The sequence below is a fragment of the Lathamus discolor genome, chromosome 12, assembly GCF_037157495.1.
Source record: "Lathamus discolor isolate bLatDis1 chromosome 12, bLatDis1.hap1, whole genome shotgun sequence".
Lineage (NCBI taxonomy): Eukaryota > Metazoa > Chordata > Aves > Psittaciformes > Psittacidae > Lathamus > Lathamus discolor.
The window spans coordinates 11,063,207-11,087,095 of NC_088895.1; the positions used below are offsets into that span (position 1 = coordinate 11,063,207).

Genomic DNA, 23,889 nt, shown 5'->3' on the forward strand with positions numbered 1-23,889 from the left:
ATTCCCAAGTGGCCAGTAAGGCTTTAATTCTGTAATTATTCCTACATCTGAACTAGCACTTCTGATGAATTTCAGAAGTCTATTTTTTCCCCTTCTCAACACTTTCAGTTCTGCTGAATTTTCATTCTAAAATGATGCTTCAGTTAATCATTCATTTCTCTCACCAGTAATAATCCTGCCCTGCTTCCCCATTCATACCAGCTTGGTTACAGGCACTGAAGGCCACGCAGAGCCCCCTCCTCACTCGCAGCCAGGCTGCATTCCCCACAGTCTGTATGCTATAATTTTCTATGCATTTCCAGATCTAAAACCTTCTGTTTTCTTTCCTTTGTTTGCTCCTGGCAGCTATTGGCAGGAGACATCCTCTTAATGATCTTTTTCTGGCCTTCTAGACGACTGCTCAGACTTCTACAGATCTTTCATTATTAACGCAGAAGCCTTGTAAGTCAGTTTTAATGGCCTATGCAATTTTTATTCCTTAGCAGGAGACGTAACCTCCTCCATATGGATATATGTTTATTAATATAAATCCTTGATATCATTTTTCCTAGTGAGAATAATCAATAAAAGCCAACTGGCATGTATTACACCTTGTACTGGTTCATTCAAAAATCAAAGAGCAATCTTTGCCCTGCACTATGTGGAGCACAGCAGAGCAAAGCAGCAGCTTTTCCCTGAGGTTGCCTAGACACCAAGAACAGTGAGGTTTCTCTGCATGGTCCTGCCATTCCCCTCCACACAGAGGCTGCATCCCAGCCGCTTTGAAGTCTCTAGCCTGGGATTCATTACCTGGTTGCAGCCCCTTCCTGGAGATATTCCTGGAATATCTCCAATCTCTGGTTCTATTCTGACTGACCTTACAAGAAGGATGGGTTATTCATGCTTAGCGACACGTTAAGGAATGCCAACAAACCCATGTTTTGTCTGTGACTGGACAAATTGTAGTCAGTGCTCAGCCTTCCTTACGCGCACATCCTCACTGATGGTGTCAATGGGGAGACTTGGAAAATGGGATGAAAGTATGCTGTTTATTTATAAAGAGAGTATCCTGGTTTCTTTCCTATAACTAAGGCGCAATTGTCTATTTATTCCATTAAACATTTTCCTGCTGTACAAAATGACCCCCATTTTTCTTTTAAATTCACCCATTGAGTCTCAGGATGGAATTAAGTAATAACATCACAAAATAAATGCAAGCCATCCCCAGTGCTATTGGGTGAGTTTCCTTCCTTCCAGTTAAGAAAGAATAGTTTTTTCCTGTCTCTTTTACAACTCCCATCTGTATAAGAAGACTGCTTCCGTTTAGTAAATAGCACAAAAGTTGGTGTTACCCCTTCTTTAGCCCCAGTCTCCATCTTTCCTCGACTACCATGTTTCACCTAAGTTTGGCAGTACAAAAGGTAACAGAGAAACTCCTGTGCATCAAAACACAAACAGTACCAGAATATTTGTGACACTGATGCCTGTATTAGTCCTGGTGGAATCTCAAAAGTTGTGCTTCATTTTCCCTTCTTTTTTTTAAACTAGGTGGCCCATAAAAAGTTCAATCATGGCAACACAGCCCATTCCACCTATCTTTCTGGTTAACCCATGGTTAGTGGCAACCTATCAAACTTAATGGGCAAAATTTATGTTCACAAATGGTAAATTTTACAGCGCAGACCAGACCAGCAAGGCCACAAATTAACCTCTCTCCAGTGTCATAAGAATTTCACTGCACTCATGTAGAGATCATCTATCAACAAAGTTAGCAATATTGACTGTCAAGTCTAGTGAGAGCATTAAATGCACACTCCAAATTGTGCCTTGTGACATACCGGGGTCCTTCACTGCACCATAACACACCGGCTGGATTGCAGTGTGAAAAGGAACAAATTCCCTAGACCACAGCACAACCAGAGCTTCAATCCAATATTAAATTGTAGTTACTGAATGAAAACAAACAACCAAGGCTTAGCTTAACCAGAGCAAACCAATTTGGACTGATGAAAGGGACGGGAAGTGACAGCTGAAGCTTGGCCTGTAAGTGACATTACTGGAAGGACAGGAGCTTGAAGAGCAAGTATCTTTCAACAAACCATACTGCTGAATCAAGAAAGTGTTTCCAATTGCTTTTCAGTTTCCAAGCTTGGTTAAGAATTCCACATTTTACCAAAATGAGGAAGGAGCTGCTTTTATATGAGGACTGAAGTCAGTTTTGCTAGAACAAAATCCAACATAAAATAAAATACTACACAACACAGCATGAAATAGTAAAGAGGTGCATTAAACTGAACATATCTGCTCTTTTGCATACTGTCAGAGCTCAAAGTTGGCATCAAACGCTGTGTTGAGAATGACTTGATTTTGATCTATCCTCTCATATAAGCCAGACTGCAGCTCACCCTGCTACACTTAGAACAGATATGATTAAAAACGATCAGTTATATTAGGCAAAAATATATTTCCCTAGGCAAACATTCACTTCAATGTATTTTTCTCTGGCTATAACACACAGAAATTCTATGTATATAAAAACCTTCTGGGTTTTTACAGACATTAGCATTCAGCTGAAACACAGGGAAAGCCTGCAAGGGAAACTGCATAAATTAGATGCAGGCACTATAGTGACTGTATTTCCCTCGGCATAATTCCCTGCCTGCTATGTAAACTCCAGCTGAATAATCTCTCTATGGGCCCCAGGTATGTCATTTGAAATAATCATAGCAACAGTTGCTGGTGCTCTCTCCATCCTGAAGGACAGGTGAACCATGAGCAGAATGGCCTTCTGTCTCTTGAGCATTCCACCGAAGGTTAAAAAAAACACTTGCAGTTTCTCTGATGAAAAGCACAGTGCGAGCAAAGCCAAAAGAAGGACCAGATAGGCTTAGACTGCACAGAACCAATTGTGAATTTTCCAAGGAAGTACTTCTGGGCCTATAAAATCAGGCTGATTTATTGTAACAGAAACATCTCCTCAAGATTAACGCTTTTCAAAGAAGGAAATCCCCATGGAAACCCGACTGCCTTCCCAGCAGCTCGGGAGCACCGCAATGCACACGCTGCAGGTCGGGAGCATGCCACAAAGTGACTCCTGCCTGATGGCTGGGGACACGCAAGTCACAGAGGCCTGTGGGAGACAACGAGGGTCTCAGCAGCAGCCAGGCTCTTGTGGCTCATCCTGGGGCTCCCGCCTCCATCTGTTCCTGCTTCCTTGAAAGCCCACATTAGTTGCTGTGCTCAGTGCTTCCAGAATCTACTTCGCTTTTGAAAGACAGCATTTCAAAACTAGCTCAGCAAGAAGTTTTTAGTGCTCTCCTGGCCAGAAGAAACATTAAGCCCCAAACCTGGCACCATTTGTTACAAGGTAAATGTTATTTTAGAAATTCCAGTGGAAAGAAAGCATCCTCATCTAAGATGTCTCTAATACCTAGGGAATTTTATCTGTGGTGTGGCAAAGAGAAATAAAAACTGAGAATTAAGAGCTAATGTTAAATCTTTGCAGAGCCTTAGGCAAATTCCATAATCTCTCTGCTATAGCATTGAGGATCAATACACAACTGCTGAAACCTGACTGCGCAATGAGGTTGGTCTATCTACTGACAGTGGATACTGGACAAAACCGTATTTAATGAAGAAAAATCAGTAAAGCCATGTAAAGGCAAGAAGGTTGGGTTTATAGGAAGATCCTTCCTTACCCAAACCTTTTAAAGTCTAGTTAAACCCTATGATATTTCTCACATGTTTTCCCCCATCCCTGAGTAGTGCTTGGGATACTGCAGACCATTTCTTTCCTTCTGCCTGTGCACTATGCTATGAACCGCTTATCCTGATTTACGCATCTATGTGCAGGTTTATTAATATAAATCTGCTACTTCACAAACGCTGAATGATTTCCAAGTGCTGCATAAAGTTTGCTGTCTGTTTTCTCAACATCTGTCCCCAAAGTGTACTTCTAGCATGTGCTGCTCCCATCAGTCTTGGATCAAAAAGTTGGAAGTAAGACATGAATCTATTTGAGGTTTGCTAGCACAGGCTGCAACTCCTTTCCCAAGCGTCTTGCATTCTCACTGCATATGACACTTTCCAGTTTCCTTTTGGCCCTTCTATTCTCCCTGTCTCACATTTCTCTCCGAATATCATCTCCATGCAGCTCTGAACCCACAGCCTGACAGCTAAGGACATAACAAACATATAGCACTAACCCTTGGGGTAGTTAGAAATGCCTGAATTCTCCTATTACAGTCAGATTCACAAGTAAAGGTCAGTAGAAAGTCTCAAAGCTTAAAACAAAAATGGCCCATACAATAAGCAGTCAAAAGCTTGAAGAAGCTTGAGGAAGGATGGGCTGTCTCACAGAATGAAAAACGAAGACAACTTGCAAAGTTTGGATCCAAACCCTGGCTCTGCCTAAGACTTCCTACGCAAGCTGAAGCACGTCTCGTTTTCTCACCTCTCAGCTCCCTCTGTAGAATGTAACAAAATAGTTCCTCACCACATATGACCTTGCGCAAGTTGTACCTCATGTACTTTGGAAAGATGGTGAGGAAGTTGATAAAAGGAGAGGAAGCTTCACTGAAGACCTGGAAAACCCTCCTGCAAACTGTCTAGCAAAACGGATCACCGCGGTCACCCTTCCTGACTTAGGCAGAATAATGACTAGAAGCAAACAGAATTACAACAAAAAATAACCATACAAAAATTTATAGTTCATACTTTAAAATCAATTCCCATGTTCAAAAAAGTGTCATCCACACAGATAATTCCAAACTATTTATCATTTTCCCCAGTTGGAAAGGAAACGCTTAAGTTCTCTGAGGAAAACCCTGAATATAACCAAAAAAAATTACGTCTGACACAGATTTGTCCCTATCTGTGGGCTGTTCAGCATAGAGCACTTTAAAAATTCTCTTACCTTAATACAAACTGGTCTGCTAGAGAGTCCTCAGCCAGGGCAACATGAAAGGTCACAACGTCGCCTTCTTTGACCGGGTTGAGTGGTAAGCGAATAACGATATTTTCATCCAGCCTCAGGGAAGACTGTTTTAATTCATCTTGATTTGGGTAAACAACAATGCTACCAATCCTCTCCATAGCTGACAAAGCCTTCTGTTCATTTTCTTGACCTGCATGGATATTGTTTTCCCATTTTTCATCCTCTGGAGAACACTCCCCATCTGCTGTATAAATCTTATAGAAGAGCTCCACAGTAATCCCGTCCAAGGAGGCTGTTTCCTCTGAAACCAAGGGTGGAGGGGAGCTGAACCAGGTAGGAGGTAATTCCAGCTCTGCAACACATAATCCCAGATGACCTGTCAACCTACAGCTGGTCACAACTTCTCTAGACTCCAGGAGAGCAAACATCTTCACACAAGGCAACATCTCCTCAGAATTATAGTCATCCCAGTCCTTCCCCACAATATAGAACAAGGTTTGTATTTTAGGTTTGTTGGAATAGATTGAGCTGTTGATTATGTGAGATTTTAATTTCCAATTAAAAGTGAATTGGTCTGAGAAACCAAAAGATGCAGAAGTCAGCATGAGGTCCAAGGGAACAGCCTGTTCAACAGAAAAGGGTCCATACGTGGCATTTAGGACAGGTGGCAGTCTGGCTTTGTATATAAAGAATGAATCCACCCTAGACTGCAAGCTGGAGTTCCTCATGATATCCTGGTTGGCTTCTTTGAGGAAGAAGAAAGTATCAGCATTGCAGATTTGATAGTTTGCAGGGAGGTACGCTGGGAGGTTTGAAAATCTCTGTATGCTGTCCATGATCCCTCCTCGGCTCTCCACCACTGCAGGCCAAAGGAAACAGAAAGACAACTCTAATGTTTGCTTAGCACGCTGCCCCTCAGTTTTCTTCAAAGCAATGTATTCACAGAGATCAATACTGCTAGCCACAATTACAGAACAATCTGACACAGGTACCATGGAATAACACTGTTGGCTCAAAGGTCACTGAAAACGTCCTACTGCATCAGCTGTAAGCTCCCTCTCCACCTTCCCCAACTAAGATCTACTTGAAAGCCATTAATCAAGACTGGAGAGAACAAGGAGATCAACTGGCCAGATCCCAGGCAAGTTTCAAAACTTCTTGCTGGTTGCTCTTTGTTCTTTTAGTGCCAGATCAAACTTACAACTTTTCCTCATCCATGTTTCAACATACAGAAGAATCTAACTTACTGAATATTAATAAATCAGAACACTGTCTTTAGCCCAATGTCACTAACACAGTACCATGGGGGTTGCAAATGTGCATCACTCCTGGTCTACTTTTGCCAGGTCAGCGGTTGGGAAGTTAGTGGCAAACTGATAAAGGCTTTGTGTTCTTGAAACCCAAACTTTTCACACACACAAAAATGGGGTTTGATAGGGGTCTCAGTGGGATGGATTTATAGGCAAGAGTGAACTTGAGAGAAGGAGAGAAATCCTTTACACAAGAGTTCGCAGACGCTTAGAAAGATTTTGTCATTTAATTCCAGAGGAGAATGAAACACATTTGGAAGCCACAAAAGTTTCTCTACAACACAATGGTCAATCCTCCAGCCAGCGCTGAGCAATTTTTCCTAGGCAAGAAAAGATTCCAGAGGGAGGGAAGGATCAAACAGACGTCTTTGGTTTGGGCCGATCTCTAATTAATAGTGAGATATATTCAATCTGGGCTGTGACTCTACCAGAAAGGAAATGGTAGGTCTTTCAAACTATCAATGCATACGCTCCAACAAAAAGCTGGTGAATGCAGCTCCAGGGACTGCCAGGAAGAAATAAACAGAAACCAAATGAATTAAAATGAGGCAGTTCTATAATGCACAGAAATAACAAAGGAACAATGACAGAGCCTAAGGTCAAAGCTCTTCTTGTCTCTTGCTGAAGCTTAGTAGAGATTTTACTGTTTGTCAGGACTGGGGAGAGCAGATACACAAGGCAGCAACTGCGCAAACAATGACACCTGCTACAAGCCAGATGATTCAGATACTTGCAGCCGCAATTTAGCAGGTAAAAGCTCTAATATGTAAGCTAACTTTTCAGGTTGTGTATTTTTAAAGCCTTCACTTAGTGCAGACAGATTCTAGGGCAAATCTCATCCATTTGACTTAGCTCCACTTTTGTTCTCAGTTGAAATTCTGCTCATTTATTTTCTATGGCTTGCGATTATCTACACTCATTTAAACGCTTCTTATTTCATCACAATACTTCTGCCTTTACTCCTGCTGTATATTGAATTGTGTCAAGGTTTTTCTGGAATATTCTTTGTGGAAATTAGTAAATATGTGGAAAAAATACAAAAGCCTAAAAAAAATTCTCAGCAGAAAGCAGTATCAACAGTCACCTCTCTCACTACTCCACACAGGGATCGGATCAGGGTTTCCTCTCAGACTGACAAGCAAATGCAGTTGCAGAGCAGCTGCCATGCAAACACCCCACTTGAGTGTCCTCTCATTTCTTATGCCATGCATAAGCACTTCAGCCCATCTCTCGTAACATGCCAGTGCAGACACCACCTCCTGGATGCATGCAGCCACGGACCTGGGCACCCAGCTCAAATGCAGAAACCCAGATGATGAGAAACTTCCTCCTCCCTTCTCTATGTGACCATTGACTTGGCCAGCTTGCTACGGCATCACACCTCACATACGGGACAACCAATTTTCTACTGGAGAAAATTAACTTTAGCCCTTCCTTTCCACATCTCATTTCACCCAGATGTGAGTGATGGGCACCTGGCACAGTCCCTGGGTCCAGAGACCCCAGTTCTCTCTGGCAAGCCAGAAGGTGTGAGTAGTAATAAGTAACTCGGGAAGACGACAGACATAGTCCCTCTAGGCAAGAGGCTAACCAAGCTACAAGCAGTGCAAAAAGTAGGAGGCACAAGTGAGAGAGCACAGAAAACAGCAGGTGCTGCATAGCAGGGATGGACACACTGCCTGTTAGCACCACATCAACCCACAACAGGGACGGAAGCAAAGAGCAGTAGCGAGCACATTTACCAGGGGTCAGGTAATGCCCCACCACTGCCTGCTGTGCCCCTCTGTGGGAGCTCCAGTGCTGTTATCCCACCGCTGAATAACAAAGTATTTGGGAAACACGCTGCAGGTCAAACCTCATCCTGCTCATCTCCCTCGGAGAAGGGAGAAAGAAGATGAATGTCAATTCTAGAAGCAAAGTCACCAAGCGGCGTTTTAGGCAGCTCCATTACTGCTCTGCTATTTATAGAGCACCTTGACACTGCGTAGTTTGCGTGCTGGTGTATAACTGCACAACTCAGTCATTGAAAGTGAACTTTGCTCTCTGAAACCAGAGGCAGCAAGGGGAGGAAGGGTGTTATTTCTTCAGTAAGGAGTCAAATACAGCCAAGCACCTTCCTGGATTAATTGTAGATAAACTGAAATACATTTGAAAGAAATACTTTTAAGAAACTGCATTTATAATTAAAATTGTATAGCCATACAGGCAAGCAAAGGATGCATAGCAGCAAGAGTACTCTCCATTGCTAGGAGAAGAGCTGAAATTTGCCTTCTCCTAAGACACAGATTTAAACGCTGACATAGCTCCTGAGCTTAAAGAGGAACCATGAGCAAGGCAATGCTTAAATGCATTTGTCTTCACGTTATAGGACTTTCCCCCTCATCCTTTATGCAGATATTTTCCCTCTCTCTCTCTCAAGCAGAGATTTACACGAAGCTTAGAACGTACATTTTTCCCTTTCCTCCACTTCATTCCAGTGGCAACATTCAGTGCCTCTTCTCAGAACTGGCACAAGGGCTGGGATATCAGCCTGCTGTAACTCAAACAAAACGAGACACAAATTTTGTCTGAAAGCTTATATGGGAAGCCATAAACACCAGTAGACAAGGCTGGGCTTTGCCCTAGAACCAGCCTGCAACAAAATATGATATCTGAATTTAGCAACATTTATGACACTGAAGGTACATCTAAAAAGAAATACCTCATACGATGGCAGACCAACACTCCACCTTTTTAATTCAGTACATCAGCACCACAGCATCAATCTCCTCACAGCAGCAATCACAAACAGGACACATTTGCAGCTTTCTGGCTTGCAACAAAGCAATGAATAAATCACCTGCTCCTTTACTAAGCACTCAAGCAAGATCAAAAGAGGGCAGAACATGAGATCAGAAGGTGGTCGAGTCCTAATTATGTAACAAAAGAGAGCAAGAGTTGAAGAAAAGTATATGGAGGGTGAATGCGCATCCCCAGAGCACAGTGCTGAAGACAGTCTGTTTCTCAGACTACTGTGGCATTGAAGGCATTGAGGGGAGATGGAGGGAAGTAAGACGTTCGATGTGACTTGGGATATTTAGCTTGAATTTCTAAAATAACTTTTACCTTGTAACAGGTTTTCAGGAGGTGCTTTGCTCCTTTTAAAACACTTACTTGCACTAGCCAAAGACCAAGACCCTTACTGCAAAACCAGGTCAACTTGTCAAATCTCATCGCTCCCATTTTATGCCAAACCCCCTCGCTCCTTAGTTGGGCAACAGCTTCATAGCTCAGCTCATCCTGAAAATTGAGTGCAGACAGAAAGGAAACACCCTTCTGATGTTTTTGAAGGGCATAAAGTTATCCATCACCTTTGCTTTTAATCTCACTGGACCACGGACTGATGCCACAAAAAGCAGCAGAGAACTAAGACACACACAAAGCCACTGGTGTAGTTCACACTGTGCAATAAAAGTCTGTTCATGTAACTCAAGATTTCATCCCAAACTACATTTCTTAGCTTTCATACATTTTAATAAGAAGCAAAACAAGTATCCTAGTAGAAGGCAGTGGTGGCAGTGGGAGATCAGCATTAAAAACTAATGCATCTAGGCTAAGCTGTAGCAAGAAGAAAGTCTTTAAAATTCATCATTTTGAAAGTAAAAAGGAAAATAACTCCTGATGGAGCATGAATCCAAATTTCGCATCTAAATCTTCCCTCTGCTTCAGCGAGCTACTTCACAGGAGCCAAGTCTTCCATAAGCCCTCAGTAATTCTGAAGCTGAAGGTGTGAGGAACAAGAAGTGTTTACAATGGCAACTTTTGATATTCTTTTTCTCTGAAAACAAACAAGAAATCCAATCCTGCACCTGGGGAAAAACTGCGAAAATGTTCAAATTCAGCTTTCCTGCAGCATCATCAGAACTGTAGCGTGAGATCATACAGACATTCCTCTTTTACAAAGAGGAATCATTTCAAGTAATGTGGTGCCAGTAAGTACTATGATGTTATCCATGACTCATGCAGAGGCAATCAATGGCTTGTCTGTATAGGAGAAAAATCACCAGCCCTTCCCACCAGGCCTCGCTACAGACCATAAAGAACAAACTACACATGTACATTATTCCACTATAAAAAATGGCTCTATTCATAATAATTATTTTGCTCTGGAAATGCAGGCATTATCCCTGAATAAAAACAAACTGTATCCCAGAACAGGGTGTCTACACAAGGAAAGCTATTCTGTAGCTGATAAATTATAGCAGAATAATTAATTCTGGCCCAGCTGTGTAGGTCACTTTCTCTCATACATGCAAGGGGTAACCCCTGATGCTATTTAAGGACCCCAGCCATGTGCAAGGTGATTTGGCCTGGTTACAGCTGGAGAAGCTCTGACTCTTAATCCTGGCAGCAGGAAAATGAGGAGGATGATTGGAGTGGAAATGTATCACGAGTTTAGACCTCATTTGAGCACTATATGAGTAGGATAAGTTTGGGCTGAGTGAGAATTTAAGGAGCCCAGATGAACACCCGCCTCACACTCTCCCTGACTCATTCAAAATTTAATATGATATCCATGGAAGGAAGATGTCACTGTTTACTTCCACATTCAGAGTCCATCCTGTGACTCATCTCCTCAGTTTTACATTAGGGCGGAAAAGGAAGAGATAAACCCTCCATAGTCCCGCTGAGGAACAACTTTCATCACCTACCATTCAAAACTAAGCACTTCTAAGCCCTTCTCCTTTAGTACTTGTGGTAGTCACTTAGTGAGCCACTTTAGCACAGAACAAAAAGACAAAGCACAAACCATAATAAGTCTTTTCAACTGTAACAGAATAATCTGAAGATATGACACTGAAAGAAGAGCTAAGAAGAGATCCCAATATTTTTTAACATTAAAGTCAGTGCAGAAGCTGTCAACATATAAAAAAATTGTAGCATGAGAAAAGATTATAGGAGCCCTTTGAGCTCTTCTCATTCTCTAATTTTCTTATCCTAGTTTGAGGTAGGGATAGAACTCACAACCAGCTCACGGTCCTTACATTCCATCTTGATTACACATTTGTGCAGACGTTGCTGGTCAGGCAGCTTGGTTTGAAAGACAAGAAAAAGGATGCAATTCACAAAAAAAAAAAAAAAAAAAAAAAAAAAAAAAGGTCTACTTAATCCAAAAATCCCAAAGTGATGAGAGGTTCATTAACTTCTGTGGGCCCAGGACATTGTCTCACTTTTCTTCTAATGGCTCAGACTTCTGTTACCCAAGCACCACTGCAGCTCCACGTTCTGAACACACACTATGGGAGATAGCCCATCTCATTTCAAATAGGTATCTAAGCTCAGCACAACTCCAGTCTCCCCTCTCAGTAAATCACTGAAAGATTCTCCAGAATCCATCCATCCCTCCTTGACACTTTTATCTTAGAGGTACCAAATCACCCTTGGGAGGAGCCTATTTCCAGCAGCTAACTCAACTGCTGACGGTGGCCAGTGGAGACCTGCATGCTGCAGATGTAGATGTCTATGGGGAAAGGAGTGTGTTGGCCCGTTCAATCTGACAGCTCACTCTTCCCTAAAGCTTCTTTTCCCAGACCACATGCCTATGCACATCACTCTGCTTCCAGAAAGCTCGAAAGTAACGCCTTGGGCCTCTTAAATCTTCTGTGTGCTAAAATACATCTTTCGGGGCAAAATTAAGGCATGCATATGAACAAAACCCCTGATCAGGCCACAGGTTCAGTAATAAACTGTGTAATTGTATTCCAAAGCAAGTCAAGTGCTTTGCCTGCTTACCACTGCCAAAAAATTAAGTAGGATGTGGAAGTTTTCAAGCTGGTGATCACTACAGTTTTCAGCTTGCATGCATTTTGCACAGTCACCCATACTGAAAGACATACGTACAGCAAGGCCACCTACAGATAGTAATAAAACCATCCTGTCTGAAAGGCTGCCTATAAATCTTATTAAAGTAATCCCTTCCCTGAACCCAGATTATTACATTCACCTTTATGGTAGAATAAAAATTAATTTTCTCAGCTATAATAAGCGTATGATAAGAAGGCATCACTTGGGACTAAATAAAGATTATAATTAACTCCAACTGAATAAATCTAAATTTAGCTTGGACTAGCAATTTGTTTTCATACATTTTCCTCTACAACTGAGTGAATAGGTACAGCAGGATTAACATCCCATGCCAGTTCCAGCACTGCTGGCACAGAAAGGAGTGAGGCAGAGTGTAATCCAATACCCAAAAGGCCTGAAGATTAATTCAGAGTTCTCTTATCAGCAAAAGTTTAGAAAACTGGGAAAGAAAAAAAAAAAAAACACCTAAAAAGGCCAAAAGTGCCATTAGCCCAGCAAGAAAAGCATGTGAAGTGTGGGACTCCAGAGAGAATACTGCTCGCTGCACTCTAAATCAGCACTATGCAAAACTAAGACCTCTGCCATGGGCTGGCTCAGGGCACATTTAGAAGCATCCTCAGCACTTGCCTGTTCTTACTCTTTCCTACTGAGTATCTGCTTTTGGGTGCTACCAGAAATGGGCTGCAGAGCCAGGTGGATCTGTGCTCTCAGTGGGCACAGCCACTCAATCTGCACTCCCTCATCTACGACACCCTCAGAAGTGATCCCTAAAGCAATCACAAAGCAAGAAGACGCAAAATTACACAAGCACATACAAGCACGCAAAATGAAGTAAACGCATCACATAAATATACAAAGTTTACCCCGGGTTTTTTACCCCTTATAACAGCTCTATACCCACTCTATCAGAGGGTTTTTTTTTTTTTCCCCCCAAGGAAACCAGGCTCCACTTACAAAAGGCTGCGAACTGCCCTGCTAAGCCATCACCTCATTATTTGCCATTCTCTGGGCAGAGCATTGTTAACAGGATTGTTATAACTGGAAAGGAGGAGTTCAGGCTTGTTTACCAAACAGACCACATATTTATCCTAACCAGGAAAATCATGCAGCCCAAGCAATAAAGCCACCGTGCTTTCTCCCCTGAATTACATGCTAGTCCATGCAACCACTGGATTTGACCGCATAAGATTTTAACAGGTATAAAGCTACAGCTGAACCATTATTATTACAGCAGAATGGTTCTCCAAGTTGATATGTTTATTTCCCAAGACTGAGGTTCTTTTAGCTTAAACGTTACATGGTCTGAAACACAAAAAGATGAAGTAAGAGTATGCATGCAATGTGTTACACTACTGTAACAACTGAAATTCACCTCTCATGAGGGTGTAACATTTCCTAGACAGGGCACCCTTCTGCCACCCCAACACCATCATTTCTTTTTGAGAACTCCTAGACTTGCGCACAATTCCTGCCCAAATATTAAACTGCCAACAACTGCGCTGTCCAATCATGAGGAGCACAAATTCCTCCTGAATCATTGCCATTGCACGTTAAACTTGTCACAGCTTTTAAGCCAAAGACCTAGCATCAACAGAGGTTATAAAGTAGAACTTTTATTCCACCAGGGAGATGAGAGATCCCCTTTCCTCCAAGTGCTACCATCACGTCAATGCCTGGAAGGACCTGAGATACAGGACATTAAACCTGTGACATCTGTAACTGTACGAAGGCTATTTCAGTTTTAGAGGCTTTTATTGCTCCCTCAGAGCCCTGTACAGTGGGACACATGGTAACTAAGGCACCTGGGTTTATGTGCTAGAGTAATAGAAGAGACAGTCACAATAAAAAAAATTTAAAACTCTCTAAACATCCCTAAACTAGCTTTCCATGAAAAATGCTAGGATGGCTTCCCCATCTGTGAGTAACGTGCCCATCCCTGTACCTCCTAAAACCTTTATGTCATCACGTATTCTATTTATTCACCTCCACCTCCCTCTCACAGGCATGCTTCTGGCCAAAGTCTTCGCTGTTAAGAACATTTATTCAAACGTGTCCGATCAAAAAAGCCGGAAGTTAGATATATTTCTGTAGTCCTACCTAGATGTTGCGCAGAAGCACTATGTGGTCCCATCCAGGGACTGTACAAAGGACAGGATAACTGCTTCTGGCCTCCCAGGGCCAGCAAGTTCATGCTGAAATAGGAGAAGGGGATCATTTTGATGGGCGAAACACAAAGGAAAATATATTGAGGGTGAACCTATAGAGAAAAAGGTGAGCATGAGGAGAGCACGGAGACACTGGACACTCCCTCTTCAAAACCCAAGCAGAAATGAGGTAAGACGTACACAGGGTTTCTCCTTTACGTCTCCACCAGCTGTCTCCACCTCCTCCCTCCTCTAACAGAGGCAATACAGGTATTTTCAGAACTAAGGTTTTCCAGCACAGACTAACTCCCCAGGTGCTAAAGGGAGTTTTCCTCCGTATCACACTCCAAAGCCACCTCAGTGCAGAAAACTGACAAAACTGTTTTAACTGCCCAAACCTCAGTGTAGGGAAGGTGTCCAACAGAGGAAATCCCCCATGAGTTCTCATGTCATGTGGCTGTTGCAATCACCCAGGTTGCTCTGCTGGGCTGATCACTGACATAACTTGCCGTTCTAGTTTCAATCGGGATGTATATACAGCAGGTGAAAGTCACCGGCTGCTCTTGGCAAGTTTCTCTGTATCTCTCATACAGCAGCAATGGGGAAATTGTCCTGCCAGTTACAATTAGAGGCATTAGCACAGTGGCTAAAGATCATGAATTCATCAGCTGCAAGAACTGAGTGACAGAGCAACTATCGCAAGCTAAACTGGAGTTTAAAAACATCTGATCAACCAAGGAGAGCTTCTATTCTGGTTACCTGGAGGGGAGAGGTGACTGTTAAAGCCCACACCCAGAGGTTTTGCACAGCCAGCACTTGGTGGCAGAAGCCCCATAAATGCAAACCATGAATACTGAGCCCACCTCAAGCTGCCTCCCCCAGGCATGAGCAGTGTTAGGACGTCCGAAAACCTCCTTCTCCCTTCCAGACACCCGTCAGCATTTCTCATCTGGAGGTGGAGATGCCAAAACCAACCCTGAAAACCAGGACATCACCAACTCAGGAAGAAGGGCGATTTGTATGGTGACAGCCAAGAGGCACAGCCACCGCAGGTGAAGCCAGGCTGGGTTACAGTCCCAGGGGCCACATCAGGACTGCAGATGCATCCCTCAGCTCCCCACCTCATGGCACTGGTCCTGGTATTGCTCCTTTCCCTGGTGCGGAGTTGGTGCTTCCAGCTGCCAACACTGCAAATCCCTGTGCATCCCTCCTGACACCTGGTAAATAAGGTTTGTCACAACTACTGGAGGCTCTCATTCCTAAAGGGGAGGCTAGGAGAGGGCTCCCCAGTACTGTGATATGAAGCAAAATTCATTTTCTCTCAGTGATACGTCATGAACAACAGAAAACATACGTGTATGGGAGTGTGTGGATATATTTTCCAAATGAAAGGCCTTACAAGGCAAATACATTTACTAAAGGTACCAGGTGATAGCAGAAGTAAATCTCTTAAATATATGCTCTAAACTATTAGCTAACTGTGAAATATTTGTATTCAAGTGTCAAAATATCTGCATGTCACACAAAGCCAAGAGACTGACAGGAGAAAGGCCAGGATTTATGTCAGCTGGGGTCTATCTGTCATGGAGATAGGAAAGCTGAGAGAGAGTCCTTTTATTAAAATCATTCTCTTCCTGCAGATATTGATCTAAGCAGCTAAGGTTGAATAGCAAAGTGCATCCTCATCTCTCACAAAGGTACTCGCTGGTACAGCGGGGTAAAGGACTGGAGTAAATACCCTCACAACCCCAGCTAATGGCACCCCAAAAGGAAGCAGGCAGAGATGAAGGGGAACTCGTATAAACAGAATTCCATGACATTATGGCACAGCTGCCCTTCAGGAACCACTCAAGTCCACTTCCAGTATTATCAGAAAGGCTATTTTACTCCCAAATCACTAACACAGGTTTCTACTACTCCCAGATTGAGTTCACCATCAAAACCATAGAGCGAAACACAGTGCTGTCTGCATTGCTTGCATTCCCATTTTAAGACACAAACACCATTTCAAAAGGATCTTTCCCTAAATCTGCTTCAGCATTTCCAATTTTTCCTCTACGCAATAATAGCAGTAATTTCTGCCCCAGTCTGGTCTGATCCCTCCCTGGCAGTTCTCCTTTCACTCCTGGAGGACCCAGATCTTTGCTGTGTTTCTCTTTGCAAGTTCCAGTTTGGGACTGCAGTCAGTGGTCTCAAGAATTACACCTAAAGACAAAATGAAGCAAAGTAACTTGAAGTTCTATATACTACAGACCTCCTGCATTCCTGCATCCACAGAATACACAGGTACATCATTTCATAGTACTCCTGATTCTCCCCACAGAGGCTTCTGCCTTTGGTGATATTGTAAATTCCTTGCATGAGCCAGAAATTACAGGATATTAAAATGCTGGCAGCAGATTCTCTAAAAGCATTGTCAGAAAGAGGTAAGGTTAGTCCAAAGCCTTTCTCCAGAGCAATGGGCTTTCACTGGATTCTCCATCCTGTTGTTTCAAAGATCTTAGAGGAAACAAGCTCCAAACTGATGGACCCGAACAGCCACAGGAAACAACAAAAGCAGCTTACAATAAAACCCCTGTAAAGTTATTAAGAACATAGATATGTCTCGAATGCACAGAAAATCCTCTGTCTTACCAGCACTCATCCATATCCCACTGTGACTGTAATCCCAGGAAGAGTAGATACCAGGCACAGCCCCGCTGGGGGACTGCGATAGAACAAAACAGGATGCAGAGACACGCAAAGCAAAATCCTGTGTCCAGTAGCAGCATCGCAGCTCTGCCTGAGCACTGGGAGCAATTCTCATTTCACTTTCCATTGCTGTCAGATTCCTCCCCTGGACAGTGACCCTGACCATACATGCTGAAATTTGTGACTCTCAGCAATGTAGATAAATACCTGGTTCAATCTTTGCAGTGTTTAAGTCTGTGGAAAGAAGTCAGCTTTCACTTAGGTTTCTCCACTGAACTCCAGAGGTGCAGGCTGTTGCCTCCAGCAAGATTTGTGTCCCTACCGTGCAAACACGCATGCACATACATTATTTCAAGTGTGTGTGCAGCCTCATCAAGTCAGGGAGTTTTCCCACTGGGAAATTTAAGCACAAGCTACAGAGTTTGAGAACAGAGACCTGTGAGGCCAGCCAGCCTTTTAGCTGCTCTAGAAAAAACCTCCATGGCTTTACAGATTCACCACTGTAAGTTCAGAGATATCTGCATCTTTTTTCTCTGAACCCAATTTTCTACACACACTTTGCATTGTTCTTGCAGGCAACCAACATTACACTAACCAGGCTCCCAAAACAGTATGTGTTCTCTGACCCTCCTAGAAACAACCACAAACGCCTAGTTCTGCAGTTCAGACATCATTAAGTTATCAATTGATATCTCCTCTCAAGGAACAGCACATGAAAACATGAATCCTGCCTTTCTACTGACAGCTTCCCCACCCCAAAAACATACCCAGAACAAAAGTTTCTGTCTTCTCTCAGATTCCTTTACTTAATTCAACATTTTATTTTTGGAAAGACAACAGCCTCAAGCAACTCCATTAATTTGCTACAGAGTGAAAGAGCTTTGTATTCTTAGGGAGGCTGCTGACCTCCTCCCCTGCTCCCTTGCTTATCGAAACAGTCCTGCTCGAGCACATCTCGCTATCAGAACAAAGCAGAATTTTTCATGCTCGAATGCATTATCTTACTTTATGAATACACATTTGACATATTTTCCAAATCCACGGCAGATGCTGTCAGAATGGACAAAATAACCATCCCCCAGTAGCACTTTTCTCTTACTACAAAAAGCAAAGGCTACAGCTTGTCATTCACATGTGGAGAACAGCTCCTCATGGGCAGGGCGGAAGGAGTCTGCAGCCTCATCCAGGACTTCTTGGGTGTTTGTTTCTCTGTCTGCTGCCGATTAGTAATTTAGAGTTCGATTTTCTAAGCACAAGGAAAATTCCCAATAGCTCTGGAGGAGGCAGTTCAAGGAGATCTTGTCAAAATATTGGTGTGGAAAGAAAGTGAAACCTTATTATGGCTTTCATACTGCGATGCACCAAATACAGTTATCTTGCTCACAGGCAATTATTAACTTATAGGCAAAGAATAAGAACTCCCAAGGAATACAGAAAGTTGGATGAGGAGGTTCACTTGTGTTACTATATTAAGGTAATAGAAGATAATGAACATTAGCTGACAGCATTTTCAAACTCTTCAAGAGTCAAGAGAAATAAATTAGATCAGATTTGAGATTGCCCAAGAAGGCAAAAAGCTGGATCTAATTATTTCCTCCATGACAGGGCAATTACAACATTGAGAAAGAGTCACAAGATATCACTCTCATCGCCCAACCGGACACATGAGATAGGAAACTCCAGAACATCAACACAATGATTACATTAAGATGATGATCAGTTTAGAATTAGTTTAGGCCACTGCCTGGACCAGAGCAGAAAGTGCTCACCTATGAGGATGAGCTGGTAGCGAACTGGATGCACACTAATTTATAGTAGTGTTTCCCAACTTTCCCCTCTTACCTCTGAATTGAAACAACTCACTGAAAGCAATCTGTAGCAGCTTGGGAAAAACGACTCAAGACTGAGAGATCTGGAAAGCTGAGGCTCAACCTTTCCACACCAGGAGTGTTTAAGCATAGGGTTAGCATGCAGTACTAGTTGTCAGCTATTTCAGGGAAAATTCATCATTTAAGAAACAGAAACTGAATTTGTACCAGCAATAATTTAGTGCAGAGGTTAGAAATACAAACATCTGCTTCCTGCTCCTCTGGGCCACTTCTTGCATTAGCACAAGTTTGCAGGCCCAGTTTCTGAGTGGAATAAGACCCCATAAATGCAACTGTCCTCATCAACCCCAATCTCATCTCTGTGTCTAGGATGCAGCTCCATCACAGCTCAGTGTCAGGATTTGGCCATTTGAAGCTGCCATAATGGGCAGTGAGAAGGGGCAGCAAAAAACTGCGGACACCTTCTGCTTAGTGGCATCTCCTGTAAATCTTTGTGTGGAAACATCCAAGTGCAGTTCAAGTTTTAAGTCAATTCAAGTTCAAGTCATATCTTATTACATCTAGTAATGCTCACCTACCCACAGCCCAGAGAATAAAAATCTGCAGAAACTCAGCATACAGGTCACTCGAGCACTCTGCTTCATCTGGCATTTGTAACTACAGGCGAGCACATAATTCACACTGCATAATTTATCCAAGGGATTTAGCCCATGGAACACCCAAAGCGGATAACAATTCCTTCATACTTACTTAGTTTTCAGGAAGCTCAGTCAACTATTTCTCTGCTTATTCTGAACTCTGCAAAAAGATTATGAACCTCTGGCTACATTCTTCCAGGGCTTGAGCTCTTAGCTAGATGTGATCAGTCAGATTAATTCACCTCTTTTTCAGTCTTCTAACCTTCAACTATTCTTGTTTCCTGAGCGGAGGAAAATGCGCGCAAGCACTAAATCTCAAACATGCTATTCTAACATTTGGATTCCATTATCCTAGAGATAACATATAATCCTATAATGATACATAGTAAATTAACATTTAATCTCATATCAGAGAGTTCAAGGGGATCACAGACAGCTGGTGCTAAAATAAGCATTTGCTAGAGGCTGCAAGAGTGGGAGCTGAAGATGAGAAGTGAGATCTAAGCTGCTCTGATGCTTTGGCTTGGCAAGACTGTTTGGCAAGGAAAGGATCAAATAAACCCTTGATACAAAGGAGACCATCTCCAAAACCAACCTGTGCCTTTCTGTTGTGAACACGGTGCTGGTAGTCCATCCAATGTGGAGAAAGGGAAGACTGCCCACCTCAGAGCTACCAAGCAGGGAAGGTCATCATCGCACAGTGCTACACAGGGGACTTAATTCAGTGCTTGGTTCATCCCATTTGTCAAGATGCAGAGCTCTAATGAGGCTGGGAACAAAACATCCAACCCAGGGCGGAACTCTCTCCAGCTGCAGAGATCCATCACCACCCCCTTTTTGTCACCTGGGCCTACTTCCATCATGCACATGCAGAACTGATGAAACAATGAGTTTCAACAGAGAAAAGCCAAAATCCACCTATCATTTTGTTCCCCTTTCACAAACTCTCATGCAAAGTGCTAATACACCAACTACCACACAATCTTTGTTAAGAACAATGGCTATTAATAGTTTTCTCCATAGAGGCTTCCTTAAATGCACATAGTGAGTCTGATGAGGATGATGTGTTTCTCCTGAAGATGGGCACCATAAAAAGCCCCCAGCAGTGAGACACAGACTCCCACACAGCACAAGGCACTAATGGGCTGACCAAAAGAGCAGAGATCAATCCTTGGCTTAACAAAGTCCCTCCAACTTCAACCAAGCCAAGATTTCCCAGCTAGGGTAAGGGAGTAAGAACTGTTTTTATCTTCCCAGACACTCCATGTGCTGCCTCCATTGTCCCAGCTAGGTCCTACGGCATGGTGCCTTCTCCTGGAAATTTGCAGACCCAGCACTTCATCTTTGCTCATGGGTGGGAAAGAAACTATTGGCATCAGTCAGATTCAGGTCCTTTCTCTGAATCGAAAGACACACTTCATTGCCCTATCTCATGCTGGAATACACATTATAAAAACAGTCTCAGGTAGCCAAGAAGCCATCACAGACACAGACAGTATTTCTAAGAAACACTGCCAAACCTTGCTAGTTTCCAGTGAAGACACACCAACCTCACTGCCAAAGCAGCTACAAAGTAAAGGCAATTATAAAGATCAAGAAAAGGGAAAGAAACTTAGGCAGGACAGCCAATAAAATACAGTGAGCTGAATGTCACAACTCTGGCCATTGGCCACAATTCTGGATCTGAACAAAACTTAGCTAAAAATAACAAGAAAATCTGAAGTGTTGTGAGTTTTCTTTGCTCTAGCATATAACACATTTCTATTCCCCTTTCTCGATTAGCCAAACGAAGATCAATGTATCTATAAAACTCAATGACATGTTAATGCAAACCTTAAAAAAGATAAAATGCCTTTTATCTCAGTCTTAGGAAAACCTAATAAAGAATTAACAGTCCATGAAGCCATGGAATTTCACTCAAGGCTTTACTTTATGCCAGGACTTCCTACTCCATTAATTTTTAATGAACAGGTTTCCCCAGGCTTTGGGACATGTTGGTACAATTGTACATTGTCATTAAAATTGGTCCTATATTTTCCTTTGAAGCTGGGATAGGAACTTGGTTGTAGCATGCAGACTTGAAATATAGACAACACCCACAACGGATCAGAAATGTACATCTGGAGCCACTGTTAAGATAAATATGCAAGAAATGTGAATAAATATTGATTTTGATAATGGTCTGAGAGTTCATAAATTTATGAGCTCAAACTTTCACCTACAGGATGAGCACTTTGGATCAGAGCTCATTTGTAACATCAGCATTTCCAATTTATATCAGAAGCAAGTGCCAGGAATCTAACACAACAGTAGATGCTGAATCTTTAAAGGGATGCAGTCAAATATTAGTCTAGGATTTCATTCAAGATTGGCTCTCAGAATTAACAAGCCTTTAGTAAGTGCCATGGACCATGCCATGAGGCTGGGATACAGAAAGCCAGACACCCCCAAGCTTGGTGGGAAACTGGTCTCATCCAAGTTCCCAGCTATATTTACTTCTACTGACAAGCACACAGCAGCAAGGCAAGAAATTTAAAATGCCAGTACTTTAAAAAACCCAATAAATTAAATCTAATACTTTCTAAAGTTTCCATCTCTCAACAGGTCCTGAATACCTGCAGCCCCACTGACATCAAAGAAAATGCAGATGCTTCCCACTTCTGCTAATTGGAGTGGGCTTGACTTGGATGCCAAGGAAAGGGCCCACTCCTTTTACAGCTCCATGGATGAAGACTGAGGCCACAGCACCCAGCTGTAGCAGGATGCTTTCCTAGGGGGAACGTGGCAATAGCAGGACAGGCATAACACAGAGCCCAAGATCATACACTCTTCGAGGCTGACAGGCTTGTGAATCAGCACAGGGAGAAAAGAGACAGAACTAGACAGGGAACACGGTCCGAGGAAAAGCAGGAAGCAACAGTCCAGGAGCGAATGACAGGAACAGCAGTGAGCAAAGAGGAAGTGGCAGGAGTAGAAATGAAACTTGACTGTACAAAGACTGAAAACCTGCTATTTCCATTGAATATACATCTAAAAATAGAAACCATCAATCATCGGTTCAAAAAGCTAAAAGCCACACTTGAAGCCTTTCCATCATCCCTTGGATGAAGATGTCCCACCCTTAATCTACCATAGTGAGGCAGGGAGAAAAGCTTTCCTGCCTCAGAGGTCCCACCTTCACAGAATCCTCCCTGAGGGCTAAAGCTCCTTAGATGCTGCCAGTCTTGAGCAACATTTGCAGCAGTTTACTCGGGACCATCCTCACCTCCCTTTCTACCTCTGCTTCTCCTCCTACTTTGGGAGAAGAGCTACTGCTCCCAGGCACTCCAAAATTAATTATTCTTGGTTTCTCTCCTGCACAGTGCCTTGATCTGGCAAATTTATTTAGATAACTTCTCAGGTAGCATATTATCTGCTGGCCTGAGCATAAAAACCAGCATCTGACTAATGACAAACATCCTGCAATTTGGGTGGAGACTGTCTTCTGCAAACTTTACCACCCTTATTCTGATAGACTTTGACCTCATGGCAAGAAGTCTGAGCCTCTCCCCTGCTTCCCACTTGAGGCACAAGCAAAGGTCTTGGCCAAAGTGAGAAAGCTGGCACGGGACAACAAGAGAAGTACATAGGGACCCAAGCTTGAAGCACAACCACTGCCTGATCTATACCACTGCTCTGCCAGTCAGATGCATCACCAAAGAGATAAGACACAAAGACTTAATCATCACCAAAAAGACACAAAGAGAAGAAGAAAGATCACCAAACACACCAGAGAGGGAAATCCATGCCAAGACCCCATTTCTACAGTCCCATTGTAGAACGTGCCGCTGAGGACATGCAGGCACCCTCACCAACCACTTTCTCATCTCTGCATTTCAGCTCAGGGTAAGGAGTTGAATGACTCAGCTGTCCTGTTGTGAGAGTATAGGAAAGAGGACTACACAGTTCTGCCTCAACATACAAATGCTGTATATGGAATAACAGCCCCGGATGCATCCTGCACTGCAAATCTTGTTGGCAAAAAAAACCCTTATTTTGCCATCTTTACTCACCCAACATCTCATACATACCAAGTATGTTTGGATCACCAAGGTGGGATGCTTAATTAATCAACGGGAAGCACTGCCTTCCAAGGGCAGCCTATTCTAGCTCTCTTCCTGGCTAATCTTCAATGAATGTTCTGCCACTCTTACTCATATAGCAAATTTCTAAGACTTTTCCTGAGACGATTCTAATTTCTGCAAACAGAAGAAATCACTCACTGCTCTGTGCACTGGGGTTCAGATCCTTCATTGCCTGACATGGAAAATTCCATCACCAGATCCCCAAATTTGCCAAGAGTCCCTTATGGGAGCCACTACTTTCAAGAATTCTTACAAAAGCCTGCCGGCAAGCTTCAAAAAAGCAAACAAAGAGTAGGAAAATACAGACTTCATAAAAAGCAAAAATCCTAGCCCTTACCTTCCAAACACACCCTTTGAACCTCACCACCTCCACTGAATTTTAGATGAAACTCCG

At 42.8% G+C, this 23,889-nt stretch overlaps 1 protein-coding gene across 5 annotated transcripts in view; it reads right to left on the reverse strand.

The window, feature by feature from the left end:
• Positions 1-23,889, reverse strand: part of TMEM132B (transmembrane protein 132B) — a 243,399-nt gene that overhangs the window by 165,681 nt on the left and 53,829 nt on the right. For all 5 annotated transcript variants that reach the window (XM_065692445.1, XM_065692444.1, XM_065692449.1 and 2 more), the window contains exon 2: positions 4,895-5,774. In XM_065692445.1, the coding sequence (XP_065548517.1) occupies positions 4,895-5,774 (880 nt within the window). The remainder of the gene's footprint in view (positions 1-4,894; positions 5,775-23,889) is intronic.